Source organism: Lepidochelys kempii, chromosome 20 (genome assembly GCF_965140265.1).
Source record: "Lepidochelys kempii isolate rLepKem1 chromosome 20, rLepKem1.hap2, whole genome shotgun sequence".
In the NCBI taxonomy this organism is placed as follows: domain Eukaryota; kingdom Metazoa; phylum Chordata; order Testudines; family Cheloniidae; genus Lepidochelys; species Lepidochelys kempii.
In genome coordinates, this window is record NC_133275.1 from 7928543 (window position 1) to 7941681 (window position 13139).

Sequence of the window (13139 nt, forward strand, 5' to 3'; positions counted from 1 at the left end):
TAAACAGGCCTGAATTGTCCCTGTCTCGGCCTGGGAAGAAGCAGGGCGATTGCCCTGGGGGCAGCTCTCCTGGGACACGGGTGTCTCACTCCGGACTGGATGGAGGGATGGGGTATGTGTTCTCCACTCAGGCACTGACTGGACTTTAGTCTGAGTTCACACTCGTCCTGCTGGTCCTTCCTGGCCCTGAGCTCTCTGGCCTGAGGGCAAGGGCCCACCATGACAGCAGAACTGCTGCCCTCTCCTGCCCCTTGATGGCTGGCTGGGCCCCATTCTCCCCAAGGGCTGGGTCTGTGCCGTCACACAGTGTCTTCTCCTTCCAGGATGAGGAGAAGAGTCTGCGGCACCGCAACTCCCCGCCCCAGGAGTGAGCCCAGCTGCCTGCTCCCGCACTGGGACAGATGGAGCCTGCAGGCCCAGGGCTGGCACTTGGAGACTGCGGCCTGCATGTAGCTGGGGCACTGGAGCCTATCCTGCGCTAGATCCCCCCGGCCTGCATCTGCTGCTGGAGTCCTGAGGCCAGCCTGGTTCCACTCAGTTAATGGCCAGGGTTCTGCTGGGGTCAGCAGCCCTTCTGCATCTTCCAGTATGCAGTGGGACCTGGCCTGGACGCACCGCAGGGTGGAGGGGCGGCTACTAGGCCCAGCACTCTCCATCAGCCAGTACTTGACCCAGGCCAGCGCTGCTGCAGTTCCAGGGGGGCCCTCAGCTAACCGCTTTATCAGTTGTAGGCCTATGCTGCTCACTCCAGGGACAGCAGGGCCCAGTCCAGCAGCCTCTGCTGGTAGGGCATGAGGATAAGGGCTGGATGCTGGGCAGGACTACCCCAGCCCCCTCCCCGCTACACATACGAGGGCCCATGGCCCTTCCTTGCTGCTCCCTTTGCCTGCCTTTTGCCTGCCTCATGGAGGGCCACAGGGTGCAGCTGGCAGCCAGGGCCATGCACCCTTCCCCCATTGCCCTATGCCTGCACGCTCCTTGCTGAGTGCCAGGGCTCAGCTCCTGGCCACGTGCTGCTGCATGACCCACTCAGGTGAGGGGGGGTTTGCCAGAGGAGGTGCCTGAGGGGTGAGGCAGATGCCCCCAAGCCCTTCTAGGTCCAACCCCAGCTTCTGCCAGCTTCTCTTCCCCTGGGTTGCCACCTGGGGTCCTGAACACCACACTAAGTCCAGAACCTGGGAGTCCTATGTCCTGTCCGGCCCCCACCCCAGGCTGAGTGCTTTGGTGAAAACACTGCCTCTCCCTCCTCCCCTACATGCACTGTGTATGGGGCAGTGTCATTTCCCTCTTGCCCTCCTCCGCATTGCTGCTGTGGGACGTGCCCCTCAGCATCTCTCCTACAGCTGCTTCTCCTTCCCAGCCCCACCTGCCACCCCTAGAGAGGGCCTGGGCTTCCGGGGGGGTAGGGCTGGGCCCTGCACTCAGTATCAGGGATCAGCAGGGCCTGCTATAGCCCCAGCTTGCCTGGCTTGTAGGGGAAGCCAGGGGACCCATAGCCAGGGGGTGGTGGGTGATTTAGGCCAGAGCCTTGCTCCCTGTGTGTAACTCTGCCAGGTCAGGCTGCTATTCCTGGGCTCAGCAGGCATCCACCCACTCCTGGGCACCCCCACATTCCTGGCTGAGCTGCTGGGATGCTGTTTGCACCTCCCTCCAGGCACCCCATCACTGTCATGGAGCCCCCACATCCCAGCTGCGGCCAGGGTGGGAGCAATATAACCTTAGATGCTACTTATTTTTGTTAAGTTATTGCTGAGGGTGGGAGCTGCAGGGGGCTCAGGGGCTGGCACGGAGAGGCCTGGGCACTGGGATTCTGTTATTTTTTATTTAAAAGAAACCTGCTCGTGGCTGTCCGGCTGAGGTGGGGTCTGCCCATCCTGCCAGAATAAAAGCTTCCACTGGCCAGGGCTGACAGTCAGTCTCTGCCAACTCTGATCAGCCACTGGGGCTCCTGGGGCGGCCGGCAGCTCAGCCTCCTCCAGGGGAGGGCTTGGGAATAACAGGAGTGGGCCTCTGGCTCCACGGGCCCCCACTCAGCCCAGGCTGGCTCCTGCAGAAGAAAGCCAGGTGCTCAGGAGCTGCTGCCCCTGCTCTGCTGCTGGGGCAGGGGTTGGCTTGTTTTCCCTCACACCGTGAGTCCTGTCCCACCACAGGTGGGTGCAGCCCCTGCCAAGCTGTGGGCCCACTGAGCCATGCACGGTTCCCTTCCCCTCATGGGCTCCAGCATGTAGGAAACTGGGGCCTGGCCCCCCAACTCACTGTAGGGGCAGGTGCCTGGTAGGTCAGAGGGGGCTCCAACTCCATCCTCTGTGCTGCACTGGGGCCGAGCTCCTGTGCTCGGCAGGCTCTCTGCCTGCTCATGCCCTTCACCCTCCCCCCCATGTGGTGCAGGATCAGCTCCCAGCAGCTTCGTGCTGTGTGGGACTCTTTCCCTTCCGCTGTGCCCACCTGGCTGCAGCTCCCATGGGCCCTGCAGCCTGCATCCAGCAGCTGGGAAGGTGAATCTGCCCCCCTCCCCAGCACTGCAACTGCTCCCAACTGGGGAGCCCCAGGCCTGAATTCCCAGCAAAGCCCTGGGGGCTGCTCCTGTAGGTGGCTTTGGCCCTGGTGCCAGCTTGAGCTGCAGGACACCCTGGCCTGGGACCAGCTGCAGCTTAGGGGGTGCATATCGGCACAGGATCTTCGATGAGATCTGCTGGCCAAGTGGTCACTCACTTCTCAACCCAAGGACCAGGACCTGTGTGGCCCCAGCTTCTGCAATTAACCTTGGTCTAGCAGCAGCAAGGAGAAATTGCAGCCACCTGATGGGCAGTTGGCCATGGCTGAGCAGGCCCCACACCCCCGTCGGCCGCTTGGCCCGGCTCTCCTGTCAGCTACTCCCCAGTTACTGCCCTTGGATCACTGCACAGGTGGCCTCCCACCTGCCCTAAGGGCCTCCCTCTGGCCCAGGAGGTGCAGCCCAGTCTGGCTCCCAGCAGGGCCCAGTGGGAGTCCAGGAGCTGTCCCCTGGCTTTGCTCTAAGAAGTCTCCACTATATGGAAAAGCTTAGGCCTGCCCAGAGACCCAAACTGCAGGGTCCCCCCCTTACTGCAACCCCCAAGAGCCCCCTCCCCCAGGCACCAGGCCCCTAGCAGAGAGACGCCCCTCAGCTGGGCACCTGTGATGCTCATGCTAAATCCAGGGCCAAGGCACCCATGCAGCATGCGGGCCCCATCACCGGGAATCGATGCTCCAGGGGTTAACGGCCAGGGTGCCTGCTGCCAGTGACCAGGCCCACAGTAGCATGCAGCAGAGCTGGTGCCCCTCAGCCTGCTGCCTAGCGGGGAGCGTTCAGGTCTAGGGAGCTGGAACTATGAGGAGCTGCGGCTCCTAGGAAAGCCAAGACCCAATCGCTGCCCCTTTCCACCAGACCTGGGCACAGACCCCCTGGCCTGAAGCCATCTCCCCTCTGCTCATTGTCAGCCTGCCTTGCTGACACCAGGAAGTGGCTGCCTGGCCGTGCTGCTGCAGCCATGTCCCACCCCACAGGTGGCAGATGAGGCGTAAAGCTGATCTGGGGCTCTGGGCCCATAAGCAAGGCCCCGAGTACCCAGGCCTGCCGCAGGCCGTTCTGCAGCAGCTTTAGACACTTCCAGGCAGAGGAAATGCAGAGCCCGCGCAGGGCCACAGCGGGCTGGTGATTTCCACAGGCAGCTGACGGCGGTGTCCTCATGCAGACTGGTCTCGCAGCGCAGCAGGATTGTGGCCAGAGCCAACAGAGCCGCGTCCCACCTGGCGGCCGGAGAAACTGGGATGGAAGAGAGGGCATGCTGCGGGGCTGCAAGCTGAACAGAACCCTCCCGCTGCGGTGCTAAGAGCTGGGAAGCAAAACAGTCACTGACAGTGCAAAGGATCATGCCCTGCTGAGACGAGGGAGACAGCTAGCTCCTCTCAGAGTGACTGGCGCGGAGCAGGGAGGTGGCACTGCCCACGTTCACACACAATGTGGTGACAACAAAAGCCCCCAGAGAGACATTTCTCCAAAACGGAGCCAGGATGTGGCAGCACCAATGAAGCCCTAGCAACACCGGGTGCCTGTGCCCAGCTGGCATTCCCCTCGGGAGCGCTTGGTGCAGTCAGGCCATGGGGCCCAGCCTGCCCGCTGCAGACATGACACAGGGCCCCTGGGAATTTCACAGGTTTATTTTCACTTTGTAACAAAACATTTTAGAAAATTCATTAGAAGCTGCTCCCGCAGCCAGCCCCCCCATCCCTCCACCCAGCCCCTCCCGTTTCCCACAAGCCTGCATTGAGTGCTGGCGTCCCCCTGCTTCTGTTCCCCAGCCCCGCACACGTCTGGGCAGCTGCAGGGCGGGCTTTGGCTTGGCTGGGCCACACCGCAGTGCCCAGGGTGCTGGAGCAGCAGCCCGGGCAGCACCAGCCAGCAAGAGGGGAGAAAAATGGGGTCAGGCACTGCCTGGGCACAGCCCCCATTCCCTGAGCCCCACCCCTGAGCAGGGCCCCACCTGCAGGAAGCTCTGCCCCCATGTTTGCTACCTGGGCTGGAGAAACCATGACTGGTGGCAGCAGCTTCACTCGCTCTCAGTACCTGGACAGGCAACGCAGGCCTGGCCCAGCCAGCCCCATTCCTGGCAGTGGGCGGGGGAGTGGCCACGCACAAGTATGGACTCTGGTCAGGGCCAGACCAGGCCAGGACCATCCCAGCATGAGGGGGGTGGGAGTCACCGGCTGCCAGTGATGTCGCGGGGGCTGGGATGTCACTCAGCAGCGTGCACCCGCTGGTGCAGCAGGAGGTTGGAGCTGCGGGTGTAGCCGCGCCCGCACTGCCCGCAGCGGAAGGGGCAGGCTCCGGCATGGGAGCGCTGGTGGCGAAGCAGGGCCGAGCGGTGGCGGAAGCGGCGCCCGCAGCGGGGGCAGGCGTGCGGTTTCTCACCCGTGTGCCGCCGGCGGTGCTCCACCAGGCTGGCCAGCTGGGCAAAGTGGCACCCGCACTGGGCACAGGGGTAGGGGCGCTCCCCGCTGTGTGCCCGCTGGTGCGCTGCCAGGGCTGAACGGTGCCCAAAGGCTCGGCCGCACTGGCTGCAGCCGAACGGCTGCTCCCCGCTGTGTGTGCGCCCGTGCTCCCGGAGGTGTGCCAGCTGGGCAAAGCACCGCCCGCACTCGGCACAGGCGTGGGGTCGGGCGCCTGCGTGGCCCCGCTGGTGCCGCAGGAGGTTGGCACGGTCGGCGAAGGCGCGGCCGCAGTCCGGGCAGGCGTGGGGGCGCTGGCCAGCGTGGGCACTGCGCTGGTGCTGCCGCAGGTAGGAGCTCTGGGTGTAGCCGCGCCCGCACTCCCCGCAGCGGAAGGGGCGCTCGCCCGTGTGCACCAGCTGGTGCCGCAGCAACGTGGCGCTCAGGGCAAAGGCCTTGCCGCAGACCGGGCAGGGGAAGGGGCGCTCGCCCGTGTGCGCTAGCCGGTGCCGGAGCAGGTGGGCTCGCTGGCGGAAGCGGCGAGGGCAGTCAGGGCAGGCGTGGGGGCGTTCGACGCTGTGGGTCTGCAGGTGCCGTGCCAGCGTGGAGCGCAGCCCGAAGCTCTTGCCGCAGCGACCGCAGGTGTGAGGGCGCTGGCTGGCGTGGGCGCCCTGCTGGTGCTGCGTCAGGTGGGCGCTCTGCCGGAAGCTCTGCCCGCACTCCCCGCAGCGGTAGGGGCGCTCGCCGGTGTGCACGCGCTGATGCACCAGCAGCGCCGAGCTGCCCGCGAAGGCCTTGCCGCACACCGGGCAGGGGAAGGGGTGCTCGCCCGTGTGCGCCCGCTGGTGCGTGGCCAGCGCCGCGCGGTCGCAAAAGCCTTTGCTGCAGGTGGTGCAGACGTAGGGCCTCTCGCTCGCATGGAGGAGCTGGTGCCTTGTCAGCGTGGCGCTCTGCCGGAAGCTCTTCCCACACTCGCTGCATTTAAAGGGCCACCTGGCTGCGGGGTCTCTGTGCCGCGCCGGCTCTGCAGCAGCGCTACCTCCCGGCACAGCCTCCTCCGCCCTGGCCCTGCCTCCTCGCACAGCTGCCTCTGCCCCCGCAGCCGGGTCTTCGTGCCACGCTCCCCTCACCAGCTCCACACCAGTGCTGCTGCTGCCCCTTCCCGGAGCAGCATCCTCTGCCCCAGCCACGCTCGCCAGCCTCTCACCTGCAGGAACAAATGGGCAATCGGGCATGAGCCGTCCCCACAGGAGGCCAGCTAGGACAGGGCCCCTGAGGCACCACCCACGTGGCCCCCGCCCCCCCGGAGCCGGTTTCCACACACCTCTTGCAGCTTTTTCAGGCGGCTGCAGACTCAGGCAGGCGTCAGCACCACCCAGCTCAGGTTCACAAGCCTTTCTTTGCCTCTGTGTAGGCTGGAATTATTATTTGCATTTTCAGGGAGAGCCAAGACACGGCTCTCATCTGGTTCTGGGGGCCGTGGTGCACACAGATCAGGGAGAGGGTGGTGACAACCTCTGAGAGGAGCTGGGCCAGGAGGGCTTGCAGGGGTGGCTTTGGGGGGGTCCCATCTGCCCCCATCCCTCTCAGCTGGGCTTATTGATCCCCCACCTGTTTGGGAGCCGGGCCAGCTCTCATCGTCCTCGCCTTTGCTGAGATCTGGGACTTGCAGCTCTTCCCCTAGCTCCATCCAGTACTGGGATTGGGGCCCTGCTGGGAGAGAACAGAGCAGGTGGGATCCAGCTAAATACCCACCCAGCTCAGCGTTCATCTGCCACTCTGGGCTGGCATGGACAGAACAGCCAGGAAACACCTGTGGAAACACAGGAGGGTCAATTCAGACACAAACAATCAGAGTGGAGGGGAGACGACCCCACGGACTCCCCAAGCCATGGTGCCAGCGAGGCCCCACAGCCGTTCACTAACACAGGGGTATAAAAGCCCCCTGCCAGCTTCAGACTTGAACCAAACTGGCTCCGTGCAGCGCCAGGACTGAGCCTCTGAACGGAACTGGTAGGAAACAGTTGGCCTGGCTAATGCCACCCTGTGTGGTGAACACCAACTCCGTGCAAAGGAGCAAGCCAGGGAAGCGCCCATGTCCTGTGAGCCAACAGCCCCACCGGGGACCCCACTGCATGGAGCAGAGAGCCAGCAATCCCCTCGGTCACAAGAGGGTGGCAGAGACTCCTGCACTTTCCAGAGCAGACCGCTTACTCAGGCCCTGCAGGGGAAACAGACCACGGCCCTCCCGAAAGAGCCCCAAACCAGCCTCAGAGCGCACAGCCTGGCCATCAGAGCTCTACAGGGAACAGCTCTGTGGTCTTCTGAGCCACAGAGCCCTGAGCGCGCTCGTGCTGGAGACATCATCACACCACTGGATTCGACCTAGGGAGGAAGTGCCTCACACTAATGAGGAAACCCCCCTCGCTCCACAGCACACCCAGGGACCCCTGCCGCTAGGACAGCACCCCAGCTCCTTGGCACAAGGAGCGTCTTCGTTCTGGGCTTGTGCAGGGCCCGGTGCCATAAGGCCTGATCTCCAAATGGCTCCGAGTACTACCATGGGCCAAAGAGCAATCACCAGCTGGTGCTGCCATTGCCCTCTCCCGATACCCCCAATCATAGAACTGGAAGGGACCTCGGGAGGTCATCTAGTCCAGTCCCCTGCACTCATGGCAGGAGTGAGCATTATCCCTGACAGGGGTTTGTCTAACCTGCTCCTAAAAATCTCCAGTGATGGAGATTCCACAGCCTCCCTAGGCAATTGATGCCACTGCTTAACTACTCTGACAGGTAGGAAGTTTTTCCTAATGTCCAACCTAAACTGCCCTTGCTGCAATTTAAACCCATTGCTGCTTTATCCTCAGGGTTAAGGAGAACAATTTACCTCCCCCCTCCTGGTAACAGCCTTTTATGTACTCGAAAAATGGGGAGCATGTCCCCCCTCAGTCTTTTCTTCTCCAGACTAAACAAACCCAGTTTTTTCAATCTTCCCTCATAAGTCATGTTTTTTAGACGTTTAATCATTTTTGTTGCTCGTCATAAATATAAAGAGAAGGGTAAACACCATTAAATCCCTCCTGGCCAGAGGAAAAACCCTTTCACCTGTAAAGGGTTAAGAAGCTAAGATAACCTCACTGGCACCTGACCAAAATGACCAATGAGGAGACAAGATACTTTCAAAGCTAGAAGGGGGGAACAAAGGGTTCTCTCTGTCTGTGTGTTATCTTTTGCCGGGACCAGAGCAGGAATGCAGGTCAGAATTCCTGTAAAGGGCTAATAAGCAACCTAGTTAGATGTGTGTGAGATTCTGTTTTGTTTAAATGGCTGATAAAATAAGCTGTGCTGAATGGAATGTATATTTCTGTTTTTGTGTCTTTTTGTAACTTAAGGTTTTGCCGAGAGGGATTCTCTATGTTTTGAATCTGATTACCCTGTAAGATATTTACCATCCTGATTTTACAGAAGTGATTCTTTTACTTTTTCTTCAATTAAAATTCTTCTTTTAAGAACCTGATTGCTTTTTCATTGTTCTTAAGAACCAAGGGTTTGGGTTTGTGTTCACCTATGCAAATTGGTGAGGATTTTTATCAAACCTTCCCCAGGAAAGGGGGTGTAGGGCTTGGGGGGATATTGGGGGGAAAGAAGTTTCCAAGTGGGCTCTTTCCTGGTTATATTTGTTAGACACTTGGTGGTGGCAGCAATAAAGTCCAAGGGCAAAAGGTAAAATAGTTTGTACCTTGGGGAAGTTTTAACCTAAGCTAGTAAAAATAAGCTTAAGGGGTTTTTCATGCAGGTCCCCACATCTGTACCCTAGAGTTCAGAGTGGGGAAGGAAACTTGACATTGTTTTTCTCCAATTTGTCCACATCTTTCCTGAAAGGTGATGCTCAGAACTGGACACAATACTCAGTTGAGAACATATCAATGTGGAGTAGAACGTAAGAATTACTTCTTGAGTCTTGCTTACAACACTCCTGCGAATACATCCCGGAACGATGTTTGCTTTTTTTGCAACAGTGTTACATTGTTGATTCATATTTAGCTTGTGATCCACTCTGACCCCCAAATCCCTTTCCGCAATACTCCTTCCTAGGCAGTCATTTCCCAGTTTGTATGTGCGCAACTGATTATTCCTTCCTAAGGGGAGTACTTTGCATTTGTTCGTATTGAATTTCATCCTATTTACTTAGACCATTTCTCCAGATCATTTTGAATTTTAATCCTATCTTCCAAAGCACTTGCAACCCCTCTCTGCTTGGTATCGTCCACAAACATTAATAGTGCACTCTCTGCGCCATCATCTAAGTCACTGAAGATATTGAACAGAACCAGACAAAACTCTAACCCTAACCCAGAACTGATCCTCCCCACCCCCCAAACACACACACACACACCCCTGCAGAGACACTGGTCACACCACCCCCATACCCCTGCACAGACACCAGTCACACACACCCCTCACGCGTATACACAGACCCTTTTCTGGGGCAGGGAGTGGCAAGGCCTCCAGCAGAGGACCTCAGAGGGTCTGGTACACCCCTTCTGGAGACATTATACACTAGTTACAAAGGAAGGAATTTGTTGTTTGGTGAATTAAGAACGGGAAAATGGCAATATTTATCTAAATTTGTTTCATTGTGTTAATAAAAATAATTAAATATATTATTAAAGTTGTGTGTTTTGCATGTTACACAAGAAAATTCATATGAAGACAATGCTTGGGCATAGATGGCTCTCAGATAACCATGTTTATTAACTATGTGCAAACATCCAAGATCTAGTTTAACCTATCCTGCGGTTCTGAGTGATTTCTGATGGCTTCTAAAATATAGACAACAGTGAATAGCACTACAGCGCTCCCAAACTCTGTCTGTCCCATCTCTATGGGGTCGGATCTCTGAATCCTTCTTCAACTTCGAGTTTGTCTCAAAGCAGTAGAGTGCTCACAAACTACTTAAAGAAATACTATCCTAGTCCTAGATACTACACTAAGTTAAACCCGCTAGCATCCTTAGTGTTTTCGGGAGACTCGTACAGCAGCAATGTGGCTTGGTATGCGTTAACAGAGTTTGGAAACTCTATCATATTGCTAGAATACCTACACCTCCTTTCCTTTTACATTCCCCAAACTCCATCATAGAAATGCCAGCTCTCAGTTTGACCATGTTTGTGGAAATATACAAAGTGGTTCTCACTGTTGTATGTTACTCCGACAGCTTTGAAGCTATCATGACACCTTTGCTTTAATACATGCTACTGTTTATGCAAATAATTTTGATGATTTCTATTGAACTGATCAATAGTTGAAACATTATTTTAAATATTAATGCTACATTCAAGTTACATGGAAAAGTGCTACAGAGAGGGCAGACGAAGAATTTTGTGGGACAGTGGTGTAGTCATGCAGGATTTACATACTGCTTGCTATTTTAACTGAGAATTACAGCTCAAGCACTGGGGTAACAGTTTTAGTCAGTGGCTCTCAACCTTTCCAGACTAATGGACCCCTTTCAGGAGTCTGATTTGTCTTGTGCACCCCAAGTTTCACCTCACTTAAAAACTACTTGCTTACAAAATCAGACATAAAAATACAAAAGTATCACAGCCACACTATTACTGAAAAATTGCTGACTGTCTCATTTTTGCCATATAATTATAAAATAAATCAATTGGAATAGAAATACTGTGCTTACATGTCAGTGTACGATATATAGAGCAGTCTAAACAAGCCATTGTATGAAATTTTAGTTTGTACTGACTTCACTAGTGCTTTTTATGTAGCTTGTTGTAAAACTAGGCAAATATCTAGATGAGTTGATGTACCCTGGGGACACCTCTGCGTACCTCCAGTGTACACGTACCCCTGGTTGAGAACCACTTACATGATTCTCAACTGTAGGGACTGAGCACAGCCAAAGGAAAGGTTACAATTTTCTTATTTTCTGTTTGTTTATTTTGGGTAAAGGAAACAGAACAAAAGTAAAGCAAAAACAGGAGCATCAGCAGAGCAACTGCAAAGCTAGAGCTGGCCAAATTGGAGAGTGACAAATCAAGACAGAAGCACGAACGCCAGAACTGTTTAGCTGAGCAGGAAGCCAAAGAGTGTGAACACCAAAATTGGGAAGCAGGAGCCCAGGAGCGGGAGGCAGAAAAGCAGCAGCAAGAAGATGCACACTGACAGGCTGTGGAAGCAGCAGCAGCTGCACACCAATGATCCATGGTCCTTCCTTCGCCACCAGGCTCAGCATCACCTTTCTCACAGCTTGACTAAATGTTGAGGTGTAACCTTCAGAAGGAACCATTGCAAAGGCTCCCTGCACTATAAAAGAGAGGGACAAAGACCCCCAAATGATCTTTCACCTAAGAAGACAAAGGAGCCAGCACTTTGGCTTCTAGAGGAGATTCTGACCGAGGGTGGGAGGGACAGCCGCCATCCTGCTGGAAGACTTTGGGTGAGAAAAGCCATCTTGAACAAAGACTGTATCTTGCTAGGTTCAGTTTTAGTCACTGGAAAGTGTTTCACTTTTATCTGTTTGAAACCACTTCTGCCTTTATCTCTTATACCTGAACTCACATCAAATCCTATCTTCTTTTGTTACTAAACTTGTTTTACTTTTGAGCTAAACCAACAGTGCTGTGTTTGAATAAAAGTGTTGGCTAACTCCACTGAATGTGGCAAGCTGTGCATTTTGTCTCTTTAGAGGAGGAAACAGACCTTATTATTCCTCTGAATGCTGCAGGAGAGGGCTGGACATCGCAGAACACATAGGTTTGAGACGGGAGGTGTGCTGGGGTCACCTGCTAACACCAGCCAAGTCAGGAAGCCAAGAGTATGTCTGTGAGAAGTGGTGGCAGGCTGCTGGATGCAAAATGGCTGAATCAGAGCTATACATGAATGAGAGAGGTAAATAGTGGTGCCCCCCAGGGATCTGTACTGGGCCCAGTCCTATTCAACATATTCATAAATGATCTGGAAAAAGGGGTAAACAGTGAAGTGGCAAAATTTGCAGATGATACAAAACTACTCAAGACAGTTAAGTCCCAGGCAGACTGCAAAGAGCTATAAAAGGATCTCTCAAAACTGGGTGACTGGGCAAGAAAATGGCAGATGAAATTTAATGTTTATAAATGCAAAGTGATACACACTGGAAAACATAATCCCAACTATACATATAAAATGATGGGGTCTAAATTAGCTGTTACCACTCAGATCTTGGAGTCACGGTGGATAGTTCTCCGAAAACATCCACTCAATGTGCAGTGGCAATCAAAAAAGTGAACAGAATGTTGGGAATCATTAAGAAAGGGACAGATAATAAGACAGAAAATATCATATTGCTGCTACATAAATCCATGGTATGCCCACATCTTGAATACGGCATGCAGACGTGGTTGCCCCATCTCTAAAAAGATATATTGGAATTGGAAAAGGTTCAGAAAAGGGCAACAAAAATTATTAGGGGTATAGAATGGCTGCCATATGGGAGCGATTAATAAGACTGGGAATTTTCAGCTTGGAAAAGAAAGGACTAAGGGGGGGGATATGACAGAGGTCTATAAAATCATAAAAGAAAAGGAGTACTTGTGGCACCTTAGAGACTAACCAATTTATTTGAGCATGAGCTTTCGTGAGCTACAGCTCACTTCATCGGATGCATACCGTGGAAACTGCAGCAGACTTTATATACACACAGAGAATATGAAACAATACCTCCTCCCACCCCACTGTAGTAAATAAGTGTTATTTACTCCTTCTCATAACACAAGAACTAAGGGTCACCAAGTGAAATTAATAGGCAGCAGATTTAAAACAAACAAAAAGAAGTATTTTTTCACACAATGCACAGTCGACCTGTGGAACTCCTTGCCAGAGGATGTTGTGAAGGCCAAGACTATAACAGGATTAAAAAAAGAACTAGATAAGTTCATGGAGGATAGGTCCATCAATTGCCATTAGCCAGGATGGGCAGGGATGGTGTCCCTAGCCTCTGTTTGCCAGAAGCTGTCTGGGGCACCTGGCATTGGCCATTGTAGGAAGACGGGATACTGGGCCAGATGGACTTTTGGTCTGACCCAATATGGCTGTTCATATGTTTTTATGTTCTCATGTACAGTACACAGAACACAGTGCATGCTGGTTGAAGGCTGTGTACCCCCAGGCAGGCAGCCACAGGAGCAGAAGCATTTTGG

At 54.8% G+C, this 13139-nt stretch overlaps 2 protein-coding genes across 14 annotated transcripts in view; one reads left to right on the forward strand and one right to left on the reverse strand.

Moving 5' to 3' along the window:
* Window positions 1-1905, forward strand: part of LOC140900627 (patatin-like phospholipase domain-containing protein 6) — a 73505-nt gene extending 71600 nt beyond the window's left edge. For all 13 annotated transcript variants that reach the window (XM_073318148.1, XM_073318149.1, XM_073318147.1 and 10 more), the window contains one exon: window positions 324-1905. In XM_073318148.1, the coding sequence (XP_073174249.1) occupies window positions 324-371 (48 nt within the window). In that variant the 3' untranslated portion in view covers window positions 372-1905. The remainder of the gene's footprint in view (window positions 1-323) is intronic.
* Window positions 1906-4385: 2480 nt separating this feature from the next.
* LOC140900631 (uncharacterized) lies at window positions 4386-6862 on the reverse strand. Its single transcript, XM_073318171.1, has 2 exons — window positions 6559-6862; window positions 4386-6154 (listed from the first exon to the last, which is right to left on the reverse strand). Exons 1-2 carry the CDS (start codon window positions 6716-6718, stop codon window positions 4755-4757), a joined length of 1560 nt encoding a protein of 519 aa, XP_073174272.1. The 5' UTR covers window positions 6719-6862; the 3' UTR covers window positions 4386-4754.
* Between the last annotated feature and the right edge of the window lie 6277 nt (window positions 6863-13139).